Source organism: Chlorocebus sabaeus, chromosome 20 (assembly GCF_047675955.1).
Source record: "Chlorocebus sabaeus isolate Y175 chromosome 20, mChlSab1.0.hap1, whole genome shotgun sequence".
NCBI classification, from domain to species: domain Eukaryota; kingdom Metazoa; phylum Chordata; class Mammalia; order Primates; family Cercopithecidae; genus Chlorocebus; species Chlorocebus sabaeus.
The window spans coordinates 106,088,578-106,112,684 of record NC_132923.1 but is presented as its reverse complement, the minus strand read 5'-3'; the positions used below and the strand labels follow the sequence as shown (position 1 = coordinate 106,112,684).

Here is a 24,107-nt window from a genome sequence, read left to right as displayed (position 1 = left end):
ATTTCCAAGGAGAAGTTATGTTAAACATAAAACTAGGCAGGCAACAAGTCATTTGACAAGAAATAACTCACACTAATAGTTATTTCCTTCTTCAAAGGGAAAACATGAATTAAGAGGTAGTATTACATTAAATTGCTGATACTTTAGAAAGGAAAGGTATTATGCATGAAAGTAACACTTCTGGCTCCATTTCCACGCACCAAGGAACCACAGCTTTTTATTTGATTTTATCTTAACTTATTTTGAAACAGGGTCTTACTCTGTTGCTCAGGCTGGAGTGCAGTGGCATGATCTCAGCTCACTGCAGCCTGTCTTCCAGGTTCAAGCAATTCTTCCACCTCAGCCTCCCAAGTAGATAGGACTACAGGCATGCGCCACCATGCCTGGCTAATTTTTGTATTTTTTGGTAGAGGTGGAGTTTCACTATGTTGGCCAGGCTGGTCTTGAACTCCTGACCTCAAGTGATCTGCCTACCTCGGCCTCCCAAAGTGCTGGGCTTACAGATGTGAGCCACCATGCCCGGCCCATTTATTTTTATAAATAAAGTTTTATTAGAAGATAGCTACATATTCACTCATTTACATTTTGTCTGTGGTTGCTTTCACACTTCCAACAGCAGAGTAGAATATTCACTACAGACACCATCTGGCCTATAAAACCTAAAACATTTACTATCTGGTTCTTTATGAAAAAAATTTTAGCAGGTTCAGGTTGTTTAGTACATAGTATGGGATGACATAGTTCACCTGTTTTTAAACCAAGAAATTAAGATATATATTTCTGGATTTGATAATGGACTGGTTCAAGATACTCTGAGTATATCATGTGACAGGATATACACTGAAACTGCATGCTTTGGAGTCATATATGCTTGATTCTAAACCTGTTCAAATCCAAGATGATCTAGGCTAGGCAAGATATTTAAGTCCTCAGACATGAAATAATACCTATACCTTCCAGGGTTGTATGTACAGGACCCAAAACCATTAACACCAGCAGGTAAATGCCAGGTCAATTAACATTGGTTCCTTCCTTCTAGCCATATATCAAACTGGGAGTCTGACACCCCTCTCCAGATTTTGCATTAACCCCCAGTCTTTAAAGCCAGGCACTGTGTCACTAGGAAACACTGTTGGGGAATGTACCCCATCCCCCTGTCTACTTACTATGGACCCACTAATCAGGAAAGTCACAGTAACTTTTATAAAGTGATGTTCATATATAACCTGAGAAAATGAGTTCTACAACTACAGTTCTTACTGTATAAAACTTCACGATACGCACACACATGCCAATGTGTATATATAAACATAGTTTTGATTGAAACTCGCCTCTTTCAAACTCAAAGTTGTCACTCTTAGGTCTAGAATAATAAGTCTATTACGCTACCTACTTCAGACTTCTCTTGAATCCTATAAATCACTTTCTAGTCTGCCTATCCAAATGAAGGTATCCTGTTTGTTTTTAGTCAGTTCTCACTTCTGAGTCCATGAAGCCACTTTTAATCTCGCTGGTTAAAAACAGAATCTTCTTGGTAAAGTGGCCACACATGCTGATTTGCCCACGACAGTCCTGATTTAGGCCTATCATCACTAAGTAATTATTCATAGCACCCTCTTCCACTCACAAAAGTGTTATGGTTAGCATGATACATTATATGGTGACTCTACATCTGGGACTCAATTTTCCCCATCTAGCAAATAAATCAGTACTTCAAACTTAATACGTAACTGTGGGAGAGAAGTATGCACCATGTTTGAGATAAGAAAATATCTCCCATGTCCTGAAAGATTTAGAGATTTGCCACCCACCCCCCCAAAAAAAAAAAAAAAAAAAAAAAAAAAGGTAATATAATTTTCTTTTCATTCTTATAGCCTGCTGCTTGGGATCCTCTTTTTCTTCCCCTACTTTCCAGACTCTAGATGGTAATATTTTAAAATCCCATGCATTAAAACAACCTAAATATTTAACAGGGAAATATACATTTCCTCATTAGCATACTGTATAATTTGAGAGTTTATATTTACAAATATTTTAAAATATGGCAAAATTTTAAAAATCAAATGCTTTTTGTGAAAAAGCAAGATATTATATGTACATATAGCAGAGGGGTAACTTTGAAAAGAAATAAGGCAAAATATTAATTGTGGTGGTATTGCAGGTGGTGATACTAGGTGATTAAATTCTCTGTGTTTCCTAGCTTCACTGAAATGAACCTGTGTTTATATTGTTTACATGGAAATACTCTCACAGGTAGCCAAAGAATAAAATGTTCATACTAAAGCTAACTGAATATACAGGGAATGTACCCAACTATAGTACAGCCAAAACTGCTACACTATCTATAGGTACAGCCTGAATAACATGAGGTATTTACGGAAGGCACAGAATACCCAGGACACTTCTAGTATAAAGGGACTGTCCTTTGCTTATGCAAAGTTCTTGTAATGTCATCGGTGGCAAGAGAGTTCTAGAGTTCAAGGTGGTGTTAGAGTAATGGTTCTTACCCAGGTTTAAGCTTGAAGAGGATCCATGTGAAGAGAGGGAAGGAGGTGGTGTCTGTGAATGTCCTGGTCCCTGACTAGGGAGAGGCATGCCCACGGGTCCAGGAGAGGAGGAAAAGCTAAGGCCGTTATAAAAACTGTGTCCAATGGGGGTCAAGCTGCTCGATGTCCTCTTATAAAGGTCACTGCTGCCAGTCAGGGAGTCACGGCGGGAGCCACTGCCAGTGTTGGAGTTTGCAACTAAAATGGAATTAAAACAATGCAGATAAGAACAGGCCTGTTCTTCGAAGAACAAGCCCAGTGACCTGTTCCTAACACTTTGATCCAGACTCCTTACCACCGCAAATTTGTCAGCAGAGACAGCCTAACTGTTAATGTAGCAGTACTAGGGGCAGATAAGTAATAAAGAGGACATGGCTCAGGTTAACATGACCATCAAATGTATGCCAAATTTACCTTCCTATGGGGTGTTGTATATTATAGGATAAGGGAGGGTTAAAAAGCTCTGACGGCCACATGAGCTATGGAAAAGGTGGAAGAAAATGGACTAGAAGAATGCCTTTCATCAATTGAAAAGGTTCAAGTAGAAAAATGGGATACAGAAAAAAGATTTGTAAATGGGCTACTGCCCCACTACACAAGACTTCTATATTGAAAGACTGTTTTCTCAGTGGGTTCAATCTAGAGTCAATGCTGCCCTCAATTCCAATTAAGATAATTTCTTTCACACATGCCCTTCTATTTAGGGATCACTTTTGTTTTTTATAATCTCTGCAATTATCCCATTATTCACCATACTACACTCCTGCTTTTTTCATCAAAACATTAAAAATATCTTGGTCTAATATCCTTCCTCCTAATTTTCCACACGTCTACCTTATATTCTACTCAGAAGACTGAAGAAAACTTGTAACTCTTTAAGGCCTGCAGGCCAAGAACTCAGCTCAGTCTCAATTGTGGAGTATTTCAGCTCTGCTATCTTTAGTAAGTCCTCCTCCCTCAGTTTTTGATAACAATTTCTATAGTTCCCTCCATATTTTCCCCAATTATAGCAAAAATCTTCCCTAGATTTCAAATCCCTGAAAGAAACTGATTAAGTAAGTAGCCACATGAGCATGGATCGAAATAGGTCCCATCTGTATAACTTGATTTCAATAGTCTATCATCTCACAGATTATGTGGGATGGCTGGATTCCCACAAGGCTTGGTCCAGATCTGCCTGTGGTTCCATGCATTGCCAGTATTCCAGAAGGATTGTAAAAATAATTAAAATTCAGTCTTAAGAGCATATCAGTCTAATTTCTACCTGCTGTTCCAAACCCTCCAAGGGCGGATCCCAGGGTGGCGCCGAGAGAACTGCTACTTCCGAATCCCAAGGATGTGTTGGCAGGCTGGGCAGAGCCCTGGGAGAAGAGGGAGCTGCTCTGTGAATTGCTGTTCAGAGAGTTGTTGCCGTAGAAAGAACTGGATGCCAGGTTGTTATTGGGCTGCTGCTGAGGCTGGGGCTGAGGCTGCTGTGTTCCTAAAGGGCGAAATGGTCCATTTGTTGTTCCAGCAAGACCACCAGCTGCTCCATTTGCTGAAGCTGCGGCTGCTGCAACAGCTATGAAGAAGAAAGCAAACCGTTTGGCTATGAAAGAGACTGGCCACATTTCCAAACTACATTTTTATCTTTTTTCAGAAAACCTTTTAATGCTGTCTATCTTTTCAAAACAGACACAAACCATACAAATCTGTCTTTGATCCCTTCATATGAAGCTTCTATTTTCTGTTTCTACTTTCAATTTGAACTCAAAATACCACTAGAACAAGTTCACTATGCTGGTAGCTTTAAAGAGACTACAGATTAAAAGGGGTATAAACATCCAATGTATCCATCAAATACAATTACTTCCTAAAATCTTAAATTCCATAAATATCTATGTTGAGGGTTTCTTCTAGAACCATGTAATGCATATACATCCTTCAAGTTCCTATTTTAGCACACTGCTGTCTTCTAGATGTTCCTGTTATTGTTCCTAATTAAAAAAAAAAAAAAAAAACATATAAACACTTAAAGTAAAAAACTATTACTCCTCCCAACAAAATGTATTATTCTGTCACTTCTCACTACTGTTTCCCACTTCCTCCATTCCTGCCCCATGGCAAAAAACAACCCCTCCTCTAAAATTATCTTAAAATAATGACTTGGATTTCTGTGAAATCAGCCTTGGATTTCTGCCAACAAAGCCATTTTGTGTGAGTAATGCAACTTCTATGTTCTCAGTGGAACCAGACCTTGCTTCTAACCAGCTGGCACATGCCACCCCTCCCAACAAAAAGGAGAATCCACCAAGGTCACTTATTGCTTCTGATCTCTTTTTGAAACATTACAGGGTAAAACTGATATACTGAGAATTGCCAAAAGTGTATTTCAACATACTTTAAGAATATCACTATCAATCGCCACTTTTAGATCTCTGGCAGGAGTCCACTCAGATGTGCGCTCACCTGCTTGTGCAGCTGAGGAACTAATGATGACTGGGGCAGGAGCTACAAGTCGAACAGGAGCTCCAAGACCATTTCTCGCGCCTGCATTCACTACAAGGGCACCAGTTTGGTCATAGTAAGCAGCAGGAGCCAACACCGGATAACCTACGAATATCAAACCAACAGAGAAATGTGTATGTTAAACAAACAAGTATCTCCTGGGCACCAACATATTGTCAATAATCATAAACTCAGCTTTGGGGTTGAATTGACCTAGATTTATATACTGGTTCCATCACTTAAATAGTTGAATAAACAAATAAAAGAGGCTACAAATGATTATAAAAATCATAGTACTTTCATACTACATAATAATCTAAGAACAAATATCCCGCAAAATAGCAGGAAAAACCTAGACAGGCTTTAAATAACATGATCTTTCAATACTATGTGAAACAGAATCTCCATATCCCAGTTTAAGCCATATGAAAAACAGCAGGTGACTTCCTAAGAACACACAAAGGCTTAACAACTAAAAAACAAATGAAACAGGTTAAAGTTATTTATTGAATTCATAAATGGCTCAGTTAAATTGGCTATGCTCTATGATCAGCAAAGGTCCATAAAAATACACTGACATCTCTCAAAGACTTGTTTCATATGTAGAACATGAAACTACATTTAATCCCATGCAAAGCACCAAACCCAGCTGACAGTGAACCAAAAACAACATATATTCAAGATATGTCTATATAAACACGTATCTCAGAGGTAGGGAGCTAAAAAGAACCCCTACTAATGGTTTAAGAGAAACCTTAAAAATGTAAGGGATGACCCTATCAAGGTGTACCAGAAATTTCTCGCTAATCATGCTGTTCAAAAACATCAACATAAAGACTAAGCCTTGTAAACTAGCTTGGCCACTCCATCTACCACTAATTCTGAGACAGAAAACAGATAACCCACCAAGGAAAAACCACATATTCCAAGCTGTATGGACATTTAGATACCTCCAATACGACTTAAGACTGGCTAAGAACAATGCACTCATCAGTGAACTATAGTCTAAGTGAGGGCAAATGTATATCATCCTTGCCAGTCCCCAAATCATGACAAGCCTAAGCAAGGTGAAAGCACTGCTCATTTCCCTCTGTAATCACCTCAAACGTGCAGCCTTTTTCCCTGCCAAAGTATTAGGAATAACAATGCAGCCGCACCTGGCATGCCTGCTGCCAGACCTTGTCCAAATGCAAGGGCAGAATTCACTGCTGCAGCTGCCACAAGGGGATCTGTTTGCTGTCCCTGCTGGTTCTGGTTTGGGGTCAAAGGACGTTGGCTGGCTCCTCCACGGAGAACCTGGGAAGAGAAGACAAAAATAACCACTTTCTTTTCATTGGAGAAGACCTACCATATGCTCAGGTTGGATCAACTTTTAAAACTTAATTGTAAAACATTTTCCCTATAATGGTTTTTATATGTCACAGCTGTTAGGGTATAAATTCAATTAGTAACATTTCATATAGTGGAATTTCATTCTACCATTCTTACTTTAAACACATTACCCTTTATAAGCAGCAAAAAGCACAAAAAAGTGATGATTCATTCATTCAAACATTTTATCTCATCTGCCTCATAAAGTTCTTGTGATAATTAAGTTAAAAGATGAATTTGAAACATCTGGCATCAGCAAGTGGTAATGTTATCAAATATTTAATGCCTACCAAGTGGCAAATGGGCAAGTGAGACAGAGCAATCAACAAGACCGACAAAGCCCCTGTCCTCATGGAGTTTTTATTTTAATGAATGAGATAGACAATAAACCATACTATATAATGTCAGTGCTCTGACAAAAAGTGGGTAAAGAAAAAAAAAATGTAACAGGCCAGTCATGGTGGCTCACGCCTGTAATCCTAGGACTTCGGGAGGCCAAGGCAGGTGGACCACCGGAGGTCAGGAGTTCGAGACCAGTCTGGCCAACATGGTAAAACCCCGTCTCTACTAAAAATACAAAAATTAGCCAGGCATGGTGGCAGGCGCCTATAATCCCAACTACTGGAGAGGCTGATGCAGGAGAATCACTTGAACCTGGGAGGCGGAGGTTGCAGTGAGCTGAGATCAAGCCACTTCGCTCTAGCCTGGGGGAAAGAGCAAAACTCCATCTCAAAAAACAAAAAAAGAAAAAAAAAGAGTATTAATGGTGGGGGGAAGGGGTTCCAGACAGGATGACCAGGGGTAATTTACCCACATATTTAAAGTTAACTGAGTCTCACATGTACACAAAAGATGGAATGAGAATATTTCCTCTTTAACGCTAATCTATTTATTAAGGTCCACATGGCCCCAAATGAGTTCACCAGATTCGATTTGGTAGGGCTCTCACCTGACTATTTCTATTTCCCTCTCACAAATTCCACACACATACGCATTAGTCAAGTTCAGTGCAGAATACCAGTTATGCCACTGTGATAAAGGATCTACCTTTTTGGGGCGGGGGTTGGGGCAGGGAAGAGACAGGGCCATGCTCTGCTGCTCAGGCTGGAGTGCAGTGTGACACCATCTCAGCTCACAGTAACCTCTGCCTCCCAGGATCAAGAGATGCTCCCACCTCTCCTGAGCAGCTGGTACTACAGGTGTGCACCACCACACCTAGCTAATTTTTCTATTTTTTTGTAGAGACAGGGTCTCACCATATTGTTAAGGCTAATCTCTAACTCCTGGGTGCAAGCAATCCACCTGCCTTGGCCTCCCAAAATGTTGGGATTACAAGTGTGAAGCCACTAAGCCCAGTCAAAGATCTACTTTTTATTAATAAAACATAGACATCAAAATGCTAGCAATCATTATTATTCTGAATGATGTGAAGAATCTATCTCACAAGATCTACACACTCCAGAAAGCAAAAATGCAAAACCCACAAACCAAGGCTAAAATTACTAAAGTTCCTAACAATGTGTTTTGCCATATTGTCAAGTGCACAGTTCTTATCAGACCACTTTCAATTTCACTGTGTTATTTATAAAAGTTGGACATATGGTCAAGAAAATGGGTACAAATTATTATTGGTACCATTGGTAAAAAAAAAAAAAAAAAAAGCAAAAAGAGAAACAACACTAATAACCAATTAAATATTTGTTAAGTGGGTATAAGGTGACCAACACTGTCCACACTGGCAAGAAGAGATGGATGGACACTTATTTTGCCCAATCTTTTACTTCTATATCAGTAATAAGTAAGAATTAACAAATGATCTTGCAGATTTGCTGGAAATATCTGAAATAATGTCTTTAAGCCACACTGATACCTAGGAGATAATCAATAACCAATAGCAAATCACTATTATCAAGATATTATATAATTGGTTTCTGACCTAAAGAATCTAACCAACTTTATAAGAGAAAGTGTGTTTCAAGCTACATAGACAGAAGAGTCTGGGGACGGTACAGGTGAGTTTTGCCAAATACTTAGAATTTACACACCCAGTAACTCAAAAGAGATCTCACTCTAGGATAAGTAAATAGCAAGCACAGAAATACGGCAAATGCTAATAGTTCAAAATTGCTGAAGATTTTAAAAAACAATGAAAGCACTACTTTCATAGAATATAAAGAAGTAAGTTTATGTTTGATTAGGTGTTCTTTGAAAGGACAGGAGTGATGGAGTGGACAAAGTACCTAAAGAAAGTAGTAGTCTAAGACTATTGATGAGTCTTGTAATAAGGAAGGAAAACAGTGTTAGCTTTTTGTTCACTCTCTAGAAATCTGTCCAGTACCCCTAACTATACATAAAGGTCCTTCAGTTACCTGCCAATATTCATATATTTTCATTTCATCAATAGCTGTCAAATCGATGATTTTACGGAAACAAAATGTACAGTTTCACAAGTAACGTTTTCAAGTCTAACAAAACCTACAAAATGACTGAATTTATAAAAACTATCCTGGAACAGTTAGCTTGCCTAGAATGCAACATATACTTTCTGATAAAATACAAGGCCAACAGCAAAGTTTAAAAAGAACCTCTCATTTTAATTACTATGACAAGGCAGTCTACCAAGAAAATCATATTTTCGAAACAATGGCTGCTAATTAAAAACTAATGCTAAAAACTTTTCCTTAGTAGGGTGTGACAGAACCTGAAGGGCATGACAGAAAACTGAAAAGTTAATGAATATTATGTCCATTTTATAACAAAAATATATGCATTTAGAGAACCCACCCAACTTGCCCTAGTTGTAGCTAGTTAACGATAGAAGAAGCACAAGATCTCAGATTTTCTTTAAATCAAGACATCACAATATGGTCAGGAAACAAGTTATCAAGACATGGGCTTATATTCAAATCTTAACAACTTTGTACTTGTGTGACTCTGGGCACACAAATTGTATTTCTTCAATTGGTTTCCTCTCAATTATGAAATTCTATTTCATAAAACGAGAAGTTGTACATCTATCATAATTAGTAAGAGAGACACAAATTACATGTAGAACACTTAATTCTGCACAGAAAGCTTTCCATTAACAGCAGTTATTAGTATTATTCATGTTCACTGTATTAGAGCTAATTTTAAAACATGGTAATTACTTTAGTCTTCCAAATGCATAATAATTTGGCAGCCATTTAAACAAAAAGATGATCACACAAAGAAATACAGACTTATCCACAAAAAGCAGTTATTAAGAAATTTATTTGCTAGGTGCAGTGGCTCACACTTGTAATCCCAGCACTCTGGGAGGCCAACACTTAAGGTCAGGAGTTTGGTATCAGCCTGGACAACATGGTAAAACCCCTTCACTACTAAAAATACAGAAACTAGCCAGGCGTGGTGGCACGTGTCTGTAATCCCAGATACTAGTGAGGCTGAGGCAGGAGAATCGCTTAAACCTGGGAGGCAGAGGTTGCAGTGAGCAAACATGGCACTACTGCACTCCAGCTTGGATGACAGAGCAAGATTACATCTCAAAAAAAAAAAAAAAAAAAAAAAGAAAGAAAGAAAGAAAGAAACTTATTTAAAAGGCCAGGCACAGTGACTCATGCCTGTAATCCCAGCACTTTGAGAGGCCGAGGCGGGTGGATCACTGAAGGTCAGGAGTTCGAGACCAGCCTGGCCAACATGGTGAAATCCCATCTCTACTAAAATACAAAAATTAGCCAGGTGTGGCAGCACACACCTCTAATCCCAGCTACTCAGGAGGCTGAGGCAGGAGAATCACGTGAACCCAGAAGGCGGAGGTTGCGGTGAGCTGAGAGCTCAGCGTACTCCAGCCTGGGCAATAGAACTAGACTCCATCTGAAAAAAAATCAAACAAAAAAAGAAATGTGGCCGGGCATGGTGGCTCACGCCTGTAATCCCAGCACTCCGGGAGGCTAAGACGGGTAGTCACCTGAGGTCAGGAGTTCGAGACCAGCCTGGCCAACGTGGTGAAACTCCGCCTCTACCAAAAATACAAAAATTAGCCAGGCATGGTGGCGCATGCCTGTAAAACCAGCTACTTGGGAGGTTGAGGCAGGAGAATCGCCTGAACCCTGGAGGCAGAGGTTGCAGTGAGTCAAGATGGCACCACTGCACTCCAGCTTGGGTGACAAAAGCAAAACTGCGTCTCAAAAGAAATTTTAACAGATCACTCATTCTGCCAACAAATTCTTAACTGAATTTCCTTATATATGGTATGAGAACGGCATCTGCTGCCAAGAAAATAATTTCATAGTGTCCAAATAACAGGCAGAATTTCAAGACCTGTTCTTCTTTCTTTCTATAATTGTGTGGAATCTAAAAAAAAAAAAAAAAAAAAAAATTAAACATACACCCACTAAGACTGATGTCAAGCAAAAAATTCTTGTTTGGATCATATAATATATTCATATATGAGCAGAGTGTTTTGTCTCAAATGACAGCTTTTATCTGACAATGCATATCGAAGCCTAAAAGGTGATTTCATTTGCTCCAGAAAAATTCCATTACTAGGAATTTTTTCCAAGGATAAACTTACGTAAAGGACGTTAATCAGTCTCATTTAAAACACCAAAATACTGATATAAATGAAATATCAAATATAACAGACTAGTCAAAGTATCCTTTGATGGATTTAAATGTACCTAGTAAAAATGTCATTTAAAAGAACACAAAATAACATAGTAAAGTATGAAATCAGAATGGAAAACCACGTGGACAGAATGACAATTTTGTAAAATATTAAATAGTAAGGCTAAAATAACAGATACCAAACATATTAGCAGTGGTTTTCTGACATAAGGATTTAAGGTAATTTTTTGGTTTCAAGTTTTCTAGTTTACCACAGTTTCTATCAATAAAGAGGTGTTACTGGCCGGGCGTGCTGGCTCACGCATGCAATCCCAGCACTTTGGGAGGCCCAGGCGGGTGGATCATGAAGTCAGGAGTTTGAGACCAGCCTGACCAACATGGTGAAACCCCGTCTCTACTAAGAAGAAAATTAGCTGGGCATGGTGGAGTGTGCCTATAATCCCAGTTACTCAGGAGGTGAAGGCAAGAGAATTGCTTGAATCCAGGATGCGGAGACTGCAGTGAGCCGAGATTGCACCACAGCATTCCAGCCTGGGCAACAGAGCGAGACTCCCTCTCAAAAAAAAAAAAAAAAAAAAAAAAGAGGTGTTATTCTAGCAATCAAGGAGGAAATGACCTGTGTAAAAAAGAAAGAAAGAAAGATGTAGTTTTGCAGTTTACTGTCCTTTCTCAACTCAAATAAAAAGCTAACACAGATATGACAGGTTTAAGATTTACACCTAATCCAATAAGTACTATAAATAAGCAGTCTAAAAATCTAGTACCCCTGCTTTGGTGTCAAGCCCCTTGAAAAACCCTGAAATGATCTGAAAGTGGTGCTTAGCAAGCCACTACAGTATGGCAGAACAAAATTTTACTATAACTTTGAAGATCCACTTTGCCACTTGCAGCTAAGCAATTTCCCTGTAGGTGAATTGATGAGTATCATTACCCCACCTAGGTACGATAGTGTCTAACATATAAAAGACATTCCATAAGAGTCGTTAAATCTGAGCCTGAACTCAGACACATACACACACACAAGAGGAAATTGATGCATTCACAGTGCTTTTCTATTAGGTGCAATATCACCTATTAATTACCCACAATACTACAATTCCCACTTAGAAGAGGTAAATTTTGTCTACATTTACCTGCTGCTGTCCTTGCTGAGCCTGTGGGGTGGTCTGTTGATTAGCTGAATTAGTTGCTGCGGCGGCAGCAGCAGCTTGCTGCTGGAAAAGACTGGCAGGGTAGACTCCCCAGGGAGTAACTCCATAATACTGGTGAGGGACCACAGCTGGGCCTAAAAATAGCAAAGGAAAGGTAAAGAAAGTCTGAACTACTGAGGCTCATCTCAGGCTTTCCAAAGATTACATCTGACGCAACAGATCCTACTGTAAAATATTAACTTAAAAGTATATATTGATTTATGCTAGCTAATCATTAACTCTTTTTAAAGAACAGTAAACATTAGATGAGATCCTTACACCAGTCTTCTAATATAATCCAGGCCTAGAGGAAGAAGCAATGAGGAATGAAACATCAGAAAACTAAAAGGGGGAATCACTGATAGAAGGGGTTCGATTTAAGAACAGATGGAGGATGTAGGATAGACAGAGACAATATCTGTTGGTAGAAGGGAGTAAATGGAGGGTCTGTGTGCTTAAAGTGATGGAATAGAACAAAAGATTAGGTTGTATCCCAGGTTCAACGATAAGAATGGCACCTAAGGTGATTTAATAGAGCGCTGGTGTTTGATTAACTCTAGAAAAATGAACATCTATCAGTCTGACAACAAAACCCAGACATTCAACTGAACCTCCACTGCAACTTCAAAGTTTTTTTTTTCTTTTTTTTGAGACAGGGTCTCTCTCTGTCACCCAGGTTGGAATGCAATGAAGCAATCTCAGCTCACTGCAACCTCAACCTCCTGGGCTTAAGCGATCCTCCCACTTCAGCCTCCCTAATACCTGGGATTACAGACGCATGCTACCATACCTGGCTAATTTTTTTTTTTTTTTTTTTTTTTTTTGTAGAGGTCTATGTTGCCCACGCTGGTGTCAAACTCCTGGGGTTAAGCGATCCACCCGCCTTGGCCTCCCATATTGCTGGGACTATAGGCTTGAGCCACCAGGCCTGGCCCTTATTTCTACTTTTAAAGTCACAAAGGCATTCAACACAACTACATTCAGACATTGCTGTGAAATTTTAAACTTAAGTCAACATTGAACACAAATAGAAACAAAAAATACAACACCTTGACTTGCTACAGATCTGCTAAGAACCTTAAACAAAATTAAGCATTCTCTGTAACCCCAGCACTATGGAGGCCAATGTGGGAAGATCACTTTGAGGTCAGGAGTTCGAGACCTGGTGAAACCCCATCTCTACTAAAAAAAAAAAAAAAAAAAAAAATACAAAACATTAGCTGGACGTGGTGGCAGATGCCTGTAATCCCAGCTACTGGGAAGGCTGAGACAGGAGAACTGCTTGAACCCAGGAAGCAGAGTTCGTTGAAGTGAGCCAAGATTACACCACTGCACTCCAGCCTGGGCAACAGAGCAAAGAGTATGTCTCAAAAGAAAAAAAAGAAAAAGAAAAAGCGGCCGGGCGTGGTGGCTCAAGCCTGTAATCCTAGCACTTTGGGAGGCCGAGACGGGCGGATCATGAGGTCAGGAGATCAAGACCATCCTGGCTAACACGGTGAAACCCTGTCTCTACTAAAAAATACAAAAAACTAGCCGGGCGAGGTGGCGGGCACCTGTAGTCCCAGCTACTCGGGAGGCTGAGGCAGGAGAAGGGCGTGAACCTGGGAGGCGGAGCTTGCAATGAGCTGAGATCTGGCCACTGCACTCCAGCCCAGGCGACAGAGGGAGACTCCGTCTCAAAAAAACAAAAACAAAAACAAAAAAAAAACAAAAAAAAGCATTCTGCTTTAATCCAAATTATCTGTTCATTTTCTTTGGCAACAAAGTACAGTTGCAGTTGGCCACATAAAGTAGACAACAGAGATGTAACAAAGTTATGCAGATAACAACTTAAGTGTGGCAGAAATCTAATCATAGAATTCTATGACGAAGCTGGTGGCAAGAAACACCAAAGACACATTTGCTAACCAAGAAATGGGCTCAAAGCCAATTCTTCAAATCTGCTAAAACGTATCTCCAAGTTGGACTTCCTTAAAGCACAGAGTTAAATACTTCCAACTTGATTCATTAACAATAACCAAGCCTTACACTGAAGTTCTGAAGAGCTGTTTCAAATATTACAGCTACTATGATGCAACAGCTAATTCTGGAGAAACACATACTTCATTAAGCCAAAATAAATAGATACATATTCTTGTTTCCCCCATTTTAAGCTTCTAAAACACAAATAAGTAAAACTGTACCACTGCCCAATATAAATATGTTTTGACATTTCTAATTTGGTGTTTTCTATACCTGTGGGCTTAGAAAAGATTAAGAAGCTCTGTTTACAAGCAAGGGTGCACACTGAAACACTATAGCTGGGCACAGAATAAAGGTGCTGCTAAGAAAAGCTGTTACACTATGAAGTATTTTACTATAATAAGGAAAGAGGTTAAAACATTTTTAATTTGTCAGAAACTGAACAGCCTAAAAGCCACGTATTCAAGTTAAAAAAAAAAAAAAAGAGTGATAGAGCCTCATACTCATCTCATTAGTGTTTATAAAGCAGGGTGGTCTTGGGCAGTTAAAGAAAAAAATAAGAAAAAACACAAAAAAAGACCCTAAGTGTACCTTAGTTTCCTCACCTGTAAAAATGGGTAAACAGGTAGAGTGTACCTTAACCAAAGTGCTTGGGACCAAAGTGTTACAGATTTCAGACTGTAGACTATTTGTGTATGCAAGAGTTACCTTGGGGATGTGACCCAAGTCTAAACACAAAGTTCATTTATGTTTCATATATGCCTTATACACATAGCCTGGGAGTAATTCTACTTTTCCGTTGGGGATGCTGAATAAATGAACTGTGTGTTACGTGTCTGTGGTTTTGACTATGACCCATTACATGAGGTCAAGGTCAAGTGTGGAATTTTCCACTTGTGGTGTCATGTTAGTACTCAAAAAGATTTTGAATTTTCAGATTAGGGATGCTCAACCTGTAATAGACGTTGGGGGTACAGCCGTGTCTACCTTGAACGAGTGGTTACAACCTGCAATAATAGTCCCAACACTCTCCCAAACGCCAACAAAAGAGAAACTTTACTGGGCGAGGACTGCTATTACCATTAACATTTGCACTACTCTCTAAATTTTCTCAACTGGCATTTCTACTACTATACTGTGGTCACATGGCCTAAGGTTAAATTTAGGAAAACATCCCAGGGCAAATCAACTGAGCTTGGCACATCAGGCACCCTCTAAGAATACACATATTCATAGTTTGAACAGTTAACATTTCCTGTTATTTGTGAAAGTATTAACTCATTTTCACCCTGGCTCAACTGACAAATACAAAAAAAAGATTCTCACCACCAAAATACCATCTCAGTGACAGCAGCAGTGTCAACCCTAAGATCAGTTCTTTGTTTCAAATAACATAAATTAGTAGAGGAAAAGAATTCTAAAAAAAGTACAGAAAAGACAATTCAAGACAGACAGCACAGGCATTCTATATACTATAGCGAAGCATAGGCATGGGCTTTGAAGTTAAACCTGGTTCAAACTCCAACTCTACAACATTTAAATTGTGTGACTTCAAATGAGACAGCTCTCTAGGTTGGGCACAATGGCTCACACCTGTAATCCCAGCACTCTGGGAGGCCAAGGCGGGTGGATCACTTGAAGTCAGGAGTTTGAGACCAGCCTGGCCAACATGGCGAAACCCCATCTCTACTGAAAATACAAAAATTAGCCAGGCATGGTGGCAGGCACCTGTAGTCCCAGCTATTCAGGAGGTTGAGGTGGGAGAATCACTTGAACCCAAGAGGCAGAGACTGCAGTGAGCCGAGATCGCACAACTGAACAAGAGCAAGACTCAGTCCCCCCCACAAAAACAAAACAAAACAAAACAAAACAAAACAAAACAAAAAAACAGAAAACAAAAAACACAACTAACAAGGCAGCTGTCTGATCCACAAATTTCTAATCTCTAAAATCATCATCTGACAAATCATATGAAAGAAAAGCATTCAGGACAATGCCTGAGAAAAGTTAAGTGCTCAATAAATATTAATGATGGTTAGCACAGATCATTCTCCTATGAAGAGCTTTCTGTTTTCCCCAAAAAGGGGGATGACCACAGACAGACAGATGACCCTATGTTAACTATGTTCCTATCATAACCATGCCAAAATGTAAACAATGTTTTTAAAAATCTAAGAAATGCTAGGCTACATTTAAGTTCATAATTGCAAATTATATGCTACATATTAAGAAATAAAATTTCAAAGCAATATTTAGTCATGGTTAACCTGACTTGGAGGGATCTTCCCCCAACGAATATCTAAACTGGAAGACACTGTGTTTGTTCTAATGCTGAATTCAATCCATCATACATTTATGGCCCCACTATGGTGACGGTAAATGTGCAACACAGAGTCAAATAACAAAGATGCCTGTCTTTTAAACATCTAGTCTCAAGGGAAAGAAAAAAACACTCATAGGCTGGGCACAGTGGTTCACACCTGGAATGCCAGTACTTTGAGAGGCCAAGGGAGGAAGATTGCTTGAGCCCAGCAGTTTGACACAACACCAGCCCAGGCAACACTGGCGAGACCACCCCATCTCTACAAAAAATTTAACAATTAGCTAAGTGTGGTGGTGCACACTAGTACCCCTAGCTACTCAGGAGGCTGAGGCAGGAGGATCCAGTGAGCCCAGGAATTCAAGGTTACAGTGAACTATATTCACGCCACTGCATTCCATCCTCGGCAACAGAGTGAGATCCTGTCTCAAAAAAAAAGAGAGAGAGAGAGAGAGAGAGAGAGAGAGAGAGAGAGAGAGGGAGAAAGAGAAAAAAAAACTCATGTATACATCCCACAAGCAAATAAAAACAGTGCAGTAAGTAGCCAGCTAGGGCACTTCACAGGCAAACAATGGGAAAAAGAGCTTACTACAGAAGACCACAGTGTCCAATGACAGGGGCCTAAACCAATGCAGTATCTTCAGCAAACTAAAATCAGATCTGTATTGCTACAATGTATGGTGTCAGCCAATGGCAGTCAACTAGGAAGGGAACTGGGTGGTACACATGTAGAGACCTGTATGAGGCATGGTGATAGAGCCCTATATGCTCTGGGTCCCAACCCTAGTTAATCCACAGAATTATCTGGAAGCTCCTTAAAAATACTGATTTCAAGGAACAAAACACCACCACCCCCACCCTGACTCCAAGTAAGTTGTAATGATCAGCCATGTTTGGTAATAACTGTAGTATGCCATATTAGGGTAGAAAAAAGGGAAATCAATAAAAGGTTTAAGCAGAAAGATGATGAGGTAAGATGTAAGTCTGAAATCATTTTCTTGAACAATTTAGAGGGGAAAAGGAAGTGAGAGAGGCAAGGTAATTAGAAATTTCCACATTAGAGACCAATAAAAGTACCTGAACTATATGATAGACCTGAGGTGGTAGGAGATCTAGGCAAGGGGAGAAATTCCCAAAATATAAATGAGCATCTGGTGGCTCCATGGATCAAAAATACATATGCAAGCGGTAGGTGATTAATTTGCCTTTGAACATTTTCAAGTCCGAGGGGCCTATGATACTGCTATGGAGAGATATTAAGCTGGTAGGTAAATGGCACTGAAAATCTGGATGATCTCCACTGGAGACACAGATTTGAGAAAGAGGATAAAGAATGCAAGCCCATCTCAAATGACTTTTCAGCAGGTGAGAAAATCCCTCATGCAGCAGAATGTCTCACCTAGTGTCGCTGCTGCAGCCAATCCAGCTGTGTAGGGGTCCGTCCCTGGGGGAGCAGCGCTGATGATGTATGGATTGGGGACAAACGCAGCGGGAGCTAAACCTGCTGAAAACATACCTGTCAGTAAAAACAAACTTGACTAAAACTGCAGCCCTATCAAATACCTACACAGTTTGGCTATTCACTTCAGGTTGTAGATAAGGAAAAAAATGAAAAAAGAGAAGACGGGACAGGTTGAGGGTAAAGAGAAATTTTAAAAAGGTAACTGCTATACTAAAGATTATAATGAAATGTTTATAGAGTTAAATTTCACCTTTGCTAAAGAAATACTTAAAACTGTATATACAGTTTTAAATTCAGCATAATTTCTAAAAGATTATTAAAATTATAACAGCCTACAATAGAACAATTTTAAAGACTTATATTAAAATGGGATGAAGTATTTTTACTTAAAATAATTTTACAAACAGTTTTCATGAAATAAAATCTATGGGTATTTATAAAGATTACCATCTACAACTATACATTATCAGACCCAAGGACTTTATGCCTGGCCTTTATTTATTTAGGTTGGAAGTAAGTATATTCTTCTATAGCTTATCACATCCAAGATTAGCTATCTCCTTTCTACTCAATCATGCCATTTTGACATATTAAAAAAAAAAATTCTACTTCTACTTGTTTACACTTAATGCACTCTATTTCTAAGAGACCTTAAGAAGGTCCAGGGGGAAGAAATATCTAGGCAGTACGATGAAAACGTCGCTCAAAACTTTAACTAAACTGTTACAGGAAAAGGGCAAAGCTACTTTAAAACCAGTAATTATACGAGAATACTTTTAAATTCTTTCAATGCATACTGACTGGAAAATGGATTTATACTGTTTTGCTCATAAAATGAGAGGCTGATAGTCTATAGAACCACAACTTATTTAATCAATGTCATCCAAATCTTACCAAAAGAGCTAATGGTAGTCACCAACCGCTATTGTGATAAATACTTTAAATCCTCAAACAGCTGAGGTAGGGCAATGGGTGAAGACTGAAGAAATCTTATGATGTGGGTCTACAAGCAATGTCAAAAATAATGTGGCTAGAGAGACAAGGACAAAAGGAAGAGGCCACTTACTCTGTCTGAGGGATTTGTCTGAACTTTTAGAATCAGTTTAAATTACTGGGTTTCACAGCAACCAGTTATCCTAAAATGGTGGCCACACCTATCATGAAAGAGCTATGGGCTTAAGGACTTACCGATGTGCGGCTGATGAGCAGCTGCCAGTGCATACTGCTGCTGCTGAGCAGCTGTCAACTGCTGGACAGCAAGTGCATTAGGTCTTTGGAACAGCTGAGGCAAGAGGAAAAACACGGTGTGGTTAGGGAAACTGTCTTACAAAATCATTTAAAAACCTCTCTGACTAAAAATTTTAATAAACACTTGTTTAGGCATGATAACAACAACAAATGTTCTCATACTCTATTTCATTCCCATGGGATTAAAATGTTTCATAGTTCTGTTCTCCCTGTCTCTCTTTCTTTACTTCAATTTGCTGTGCCCTGGTTCCATGAGCTGCCCGCTTCACAGATTATATGTCCCCTGAACCACAAACACACTCTCTCTCTCTCTCTCACACACACACACATGAGATATCTATATATAGATATCGATACAGATATAGATATCTCATATATGTGCATGCAAAAGCCCTAAAGGTTATCAGGTCTACAGGTCTTGCCTGATCTAAGGCAAAGTTAAAAATTAGACAACTGATTTGCCACATTGCCCCTAGTGCTGAATCTCCTTTCAAGAGCCCACAAATAACTGAATTAATCCTCACCTACTCACATTTTGGAGAAGAATATGAAAAGTGTTCACTTCATCCTCCCAGCTGTCTCATTCCCAAAATGGTATTGAATAACTTCCTCAACTAGTAGCTTATCCTAATGAGTAAATTAGACACCTGCCCAACTTTCGGGCGCTCCAGAGTCTTCTGGGATATTATTCTTTGTATATTGAAAATAAAACAGCAGAAAACAGCAGCTACTAACAAAATTTGGATTATGAGCTCACACCTAGCATACTTCTTAATTCTAAAGAAAAGAAAGCTCAAAGGCCTTAACAACACTAAGAATGTCTTATGATTAATACAAAATCAGTCATTCACTCATTAATTCAACAAAAATTTATGAAACAAATGATACCTGCCAGGCACTGTGCAAGGAACTAGGGATACAACTAGTGAATGAAACAATACATAATCCTGCCCTGATGGAGATTACTTTAGTATGAATAGTATTGGTACAAAGAAAAAGGATGCCAGTAACCTGATTTGTGGTTCACCTAAACGGGCCTCCTTCCACGGAGTCACACTGAAGACTTCAGTGATTGCTAAAATCAGACTGAAAGCACTTACTGAAGGGACCTCCCTGGATAGGACCTTCAACCTACCTGCTCTTCCTACAGGATTTTTCAACAGCTCAGCTGACATTGCTGGATGATGTATAACAGACACCATGGATCTTGAATTACAGATGTCCTCATAAAGAGACCTGATTGTTTCAGACATTAGGAGATAATGTCATTCTACCAACTCAGCTTAATCACTGTCATGACTGGACTTACTCTTATCTTAGGTGATGGAGAGATTTTACCCTGAGATTTGGCTACTCTCTACACCTCAAACATGAGGAGGCTAATTTTAGATTAAAAGAAAACAAAAAGTGAATACTTTGAAGGTACTGGCCAATTTCACCTGTTAGCTCTCTAGTCTTAGTCTCTGCTTTTGGAGTATGAATGTCAAAAGTAACCATGCACAGATTTCAAAAACACTTTTTTTTTTTTTTCTCAAAAGTTAAAGAAAAACTTCATTGTGATGCTGGTAAAAAGGAAACAGTATTACTAAATATCAAGTCTTAAAAAGAAATAGGGGAAATGAATCTACTGACAGACATTATCAAAACATTTGTCCTCCAGGAAGGGAGTCAGAGAAGACTATTTGGTAACAGTGTGCTTGTGATTTCTGCAAGTTGGTTTCACATTTCTGTCTTACTAAAGATGTGCTCACACAGTATTCCCTCCAACAGGAGGCAGTCTACCCAAGAGGGGCAGCCAGGAGTGGGAAAATAAGTAAAACAGTAGAAAGTTACTTTTAAATTATTTCCAAGGTTGTGAAAACATCTCATAGTTCCACTAAATATGTACTGTCTCTTCAATGGGTTTCTGGAATTTTCTTGTCCTAAAACCTTTTGCAACATTTAACATATCAGGCACTGCTTGTGCTAGCTTCTTCTCTCTACCCTTCTTCGCCCTACTGAAAACAAAAGAATTCATTTCATTCAACAGATGTTTTTTGAGCACCTATTATTAAGTAGGTGCTATGACATGGAACTGGGGAAATAAAGACAGAATGCTCAGAACACAACTCTTAAGGGTATCTCGATTTATTAACCAAAAACAGTAGTCCGCTGCCATTCCATCTGACTTAACCTCACTGCATATATTTTTGTTGTTTGAAGAGTCGAAGTCTTACTCTGTCTGTCACCCAGGCTTAAATGCAGTGACATAATCATGGCTCACTATAGCCACAAGCCCCTGGGCTCAAGCAATCCTCCTGCCTCAGCCTCCAAGTAGCTGTGCATGCCACCATGCCTGGCCAATTTTTTTTTTTTTTTTAACTTTTTTGTAGAGATGAAGTTGCTCAGGCTGGTCTGGAACTCCTGGGCTCAAATGATCCTTCCACTTTGGCCTCCCAAAGGGCTGAAATTACAGGTGTGAGCCATCACACCTGGGCTATATATTTTTTAAATATTATATGTAAGTCATTTTATGTATGTGTACTATAGCTGTAAATATACATGGAAATACATGGCATGTGGGAATACCACAAAAGTAATCATTCCACGTAACATTAGCTTGTGGTAGGTTTTCATCATATTAAAACATTTTGAAAGCAGGAACTACTTTTAACTAAAAGCAAACAAGACTTACAAGAGACACCATATAGCCTATGTTTGAGAGCTGATTAATATCTTAGTAATTATGGTGAATAGAAAAGGATTTTCTTGAGACCATTTTGCAGTAAACAACTTAACAAAAGTAAATTGTACATCTATAGCAGACAGATTTGATTACAGAATAGATTACAGCAATTTTGGTACATTCTCTTTATGTAAATGGTGCAATATTAACTGGAAATACAGAGTATTCAAAACAAATTGGGTAATTGGCAAGTGACAGATTCCAAAGGATCCTGAAAAACTCACATAAATGCCATCTGCTGGGCGAAGCATTGAGCTCTACTAACATTTTCATGTTTTTCACAAAGCAGGCTAATATCCCATAACTGAGAAACAAAATACTGTGAGAGTTGGGGGAAATGCTTAAAGGTCAGTATAATGATAAATGTGATGCTGTTAATTATAATTCACATGGGTAGATTTCACAAGTTGTTCAAGAGTCTGAATGCTGGGGAAAATGGATCATCTACTTCAAGCATATCAAGGTTCCTAATAAATACTGAAGGCATAGTTTAAGAAGTAGACAAGCTGGTTTGCCTCCTTTCTCTGTCACTTACTATATTAAAAATACTCTATAGGGCTCTTATTCCAGAAAGGAATCCAGGCAGCCAAAAACACCCAATATAGTGACTGACATGTAGTTGGCATCTTATAAAAGACAGCTACTACTATTATTACTGTTGTTGTTATTGACAGCAGTTGCTAACATAAAAAATTATGGCGTTTTCTAAATCTGGAGGAGTAATGTCTAAATAAGGAGTCAGTAAATGCAAAAGACTACTCAGCCCCGCTCCCCTGCTGGCCACAATAAAATGTACTGCCAGCCCTGACTTTTTTTTTTTTTTAACCAGTTTGAGACTATATACATAGTAGACAAGGGTTAAGAGCACTGACTCTGGAGCCAGACAGCCTTGGTTTCTATCTCAGCTCACCAGTGACTTGCTATGTCACCTCTGGCAAATCGTTTAATCTCTCTGTGCCTCATTCTCCTCTTTAATATGACGATAAAGATATATGTAACATGGCAGGTTGCTGTGGGGATTAAAATTAACACATGTAAAGTATTTATAAAAGTCCTTTATGTGTGATGTTCTTTCTGATGAATAGGGAGGACACCCCCAACAGACTCAGCCCTTCTGAGAGTCACCCTTTACAGTTCCTTCCCAGAGCCAGGCAGCCCAAGCAGACCAAGAGCAGAGGGCGGGACTCCTCCTAGTCTGTATTAAGAGTCAAAATCGGCCAGGCACAGTGGCTCACACCTTTAAAGCTAGCACTCTGGGAGGCCAAGGCAGGTGGATCACCTGAAGTCAGGAGTTCGAGACCAGTCTGACCAATATGGAGAAACCCCATCTCTACTAAAAATACAAAATTAGCCGGGAGTGGTGGTGCACACCTGTAATCCCAGCTATTCCGGAGGCTGAGGCAGAAGAATCGCTTGAACCTGGGAGGTGGAGGCTGAGGTAAGCCGAGATCGCCATTGCACTCCAGCCTAAGCAACAAGAGTGAAACCCCGTCTCAAAAAAAAAAAAAAAAAAAGAGTCAAAATCTCACTGCCCCAGGACCACCAGCTGCTATCAGTGGGTCACAAAGATAACAGGAAAGAAAGAAAACTATTTTTGTTTTAATGGATGAGTGCTTTCTGCATTATACTACTTTAAGAAAAAGCTATATAGTTGAATTTGACGGTGAGACAATTCCACCTATTAGAAGGCTCTGCGTTTCTAACACAAAGTCCAAAGGAAACGGCCTGAAGCTAGAAACCAAAATAATAGCTATTTGCATTGCTTGTATTAGATGACCTTCAAACAAGTCCCTAAACTTCACTGTTTTTTCTTTTTTCTTTCTTTTTTTTTTTTTGAAACAGACAGAGTCTCGCTCTGTCCCTGAGGCTACAGTGCAGTAGTGTGATCTTGGCTCACCGCAACCTCCGCCTCCCGGGTTCAAGCGATTCTCCTGTCTGAGCCTCTAGAGTAGGTGAGATTACAGGTCTGCACCACCACACCTGGCTGATTTTTGTATTTTTACTAGAGACGGGGTTTCACCATGTTGGCCAGGTTGATCTCAAACTCCTGACCTTGGGTGATCCGCCAGCCTCAGCCTCCCAAAGTGTTGGGATTACAGCCATAAGCCACCGTGCTTGGCCTCTTATGTCTAAAAATAAAATAGCTGCCCTACCTCATGGGGTTGTTTTCAGAGTTCACAGAGAAAAT

General features: G+C 39.4%; 1 protein-coding gene and 1 non-coding gene across 28 annotated transcripts in view; both read right to left on the bottom strand.

Moving 5' to 3' along the window:
• Positions 1-24,107, bottom strand: part of PUM1 (pumilio RNA binding family member 1) — a 136,892-nt gene that overhangs the window by 31,049 nt on the left and 81,736 nt on the right. For 7 of the 27 annotated variants that reach the window (XM_007979679.3, XM_007979680.3, XM_007979692.3 and 4 more), the window contains 7 exons: positions 19,135-19,228; positions 17,884-17,985; positions 12,146-12,297; positions 6,191-6,329; positions 4,995-5,138; positions 3,811-4,107; positions 2,508-2,744 (listed from right to left, as the gene is read on the bottom strand). In XM_007979679.3, coding sequence (XP_007977870.1) covers positions 2,508-2,744; positions 3,811-4,107; positions 4,995-5,138; positions 6,191-6,329; positions 12,146-12,297; positions 17,884-17,985; positions 19,135-19,228 — 1,165 coding nt within the window. Of the gene's footprint in view, positions 1-2,507; positions 2,745-3,810; positions 4,108-4,994; positions 5,139-6,190; positions 6,330-10,706; positions 10,740-12,145; positions 12,298-17,883; positions 18,001-19,134; positions 19,229-24,107 lie in introns of all 27 variants that reach the window. The other 20 variants (XM_007979672.3, XM_007979674.3, XM_007979673.3 and 17 more) reach the window with 10 other exon arrangements.
• Positions 6,001-6,073, bottom strand: LOC119626441 (small nucleolar RNA SNORD103/SNORD85). The gene has a single exon (XR_005242596.1). It is a non-coding gene; the product is annotated as a small nucleolar RNA SNORD103/SNORD85 (small nucleolar RNA).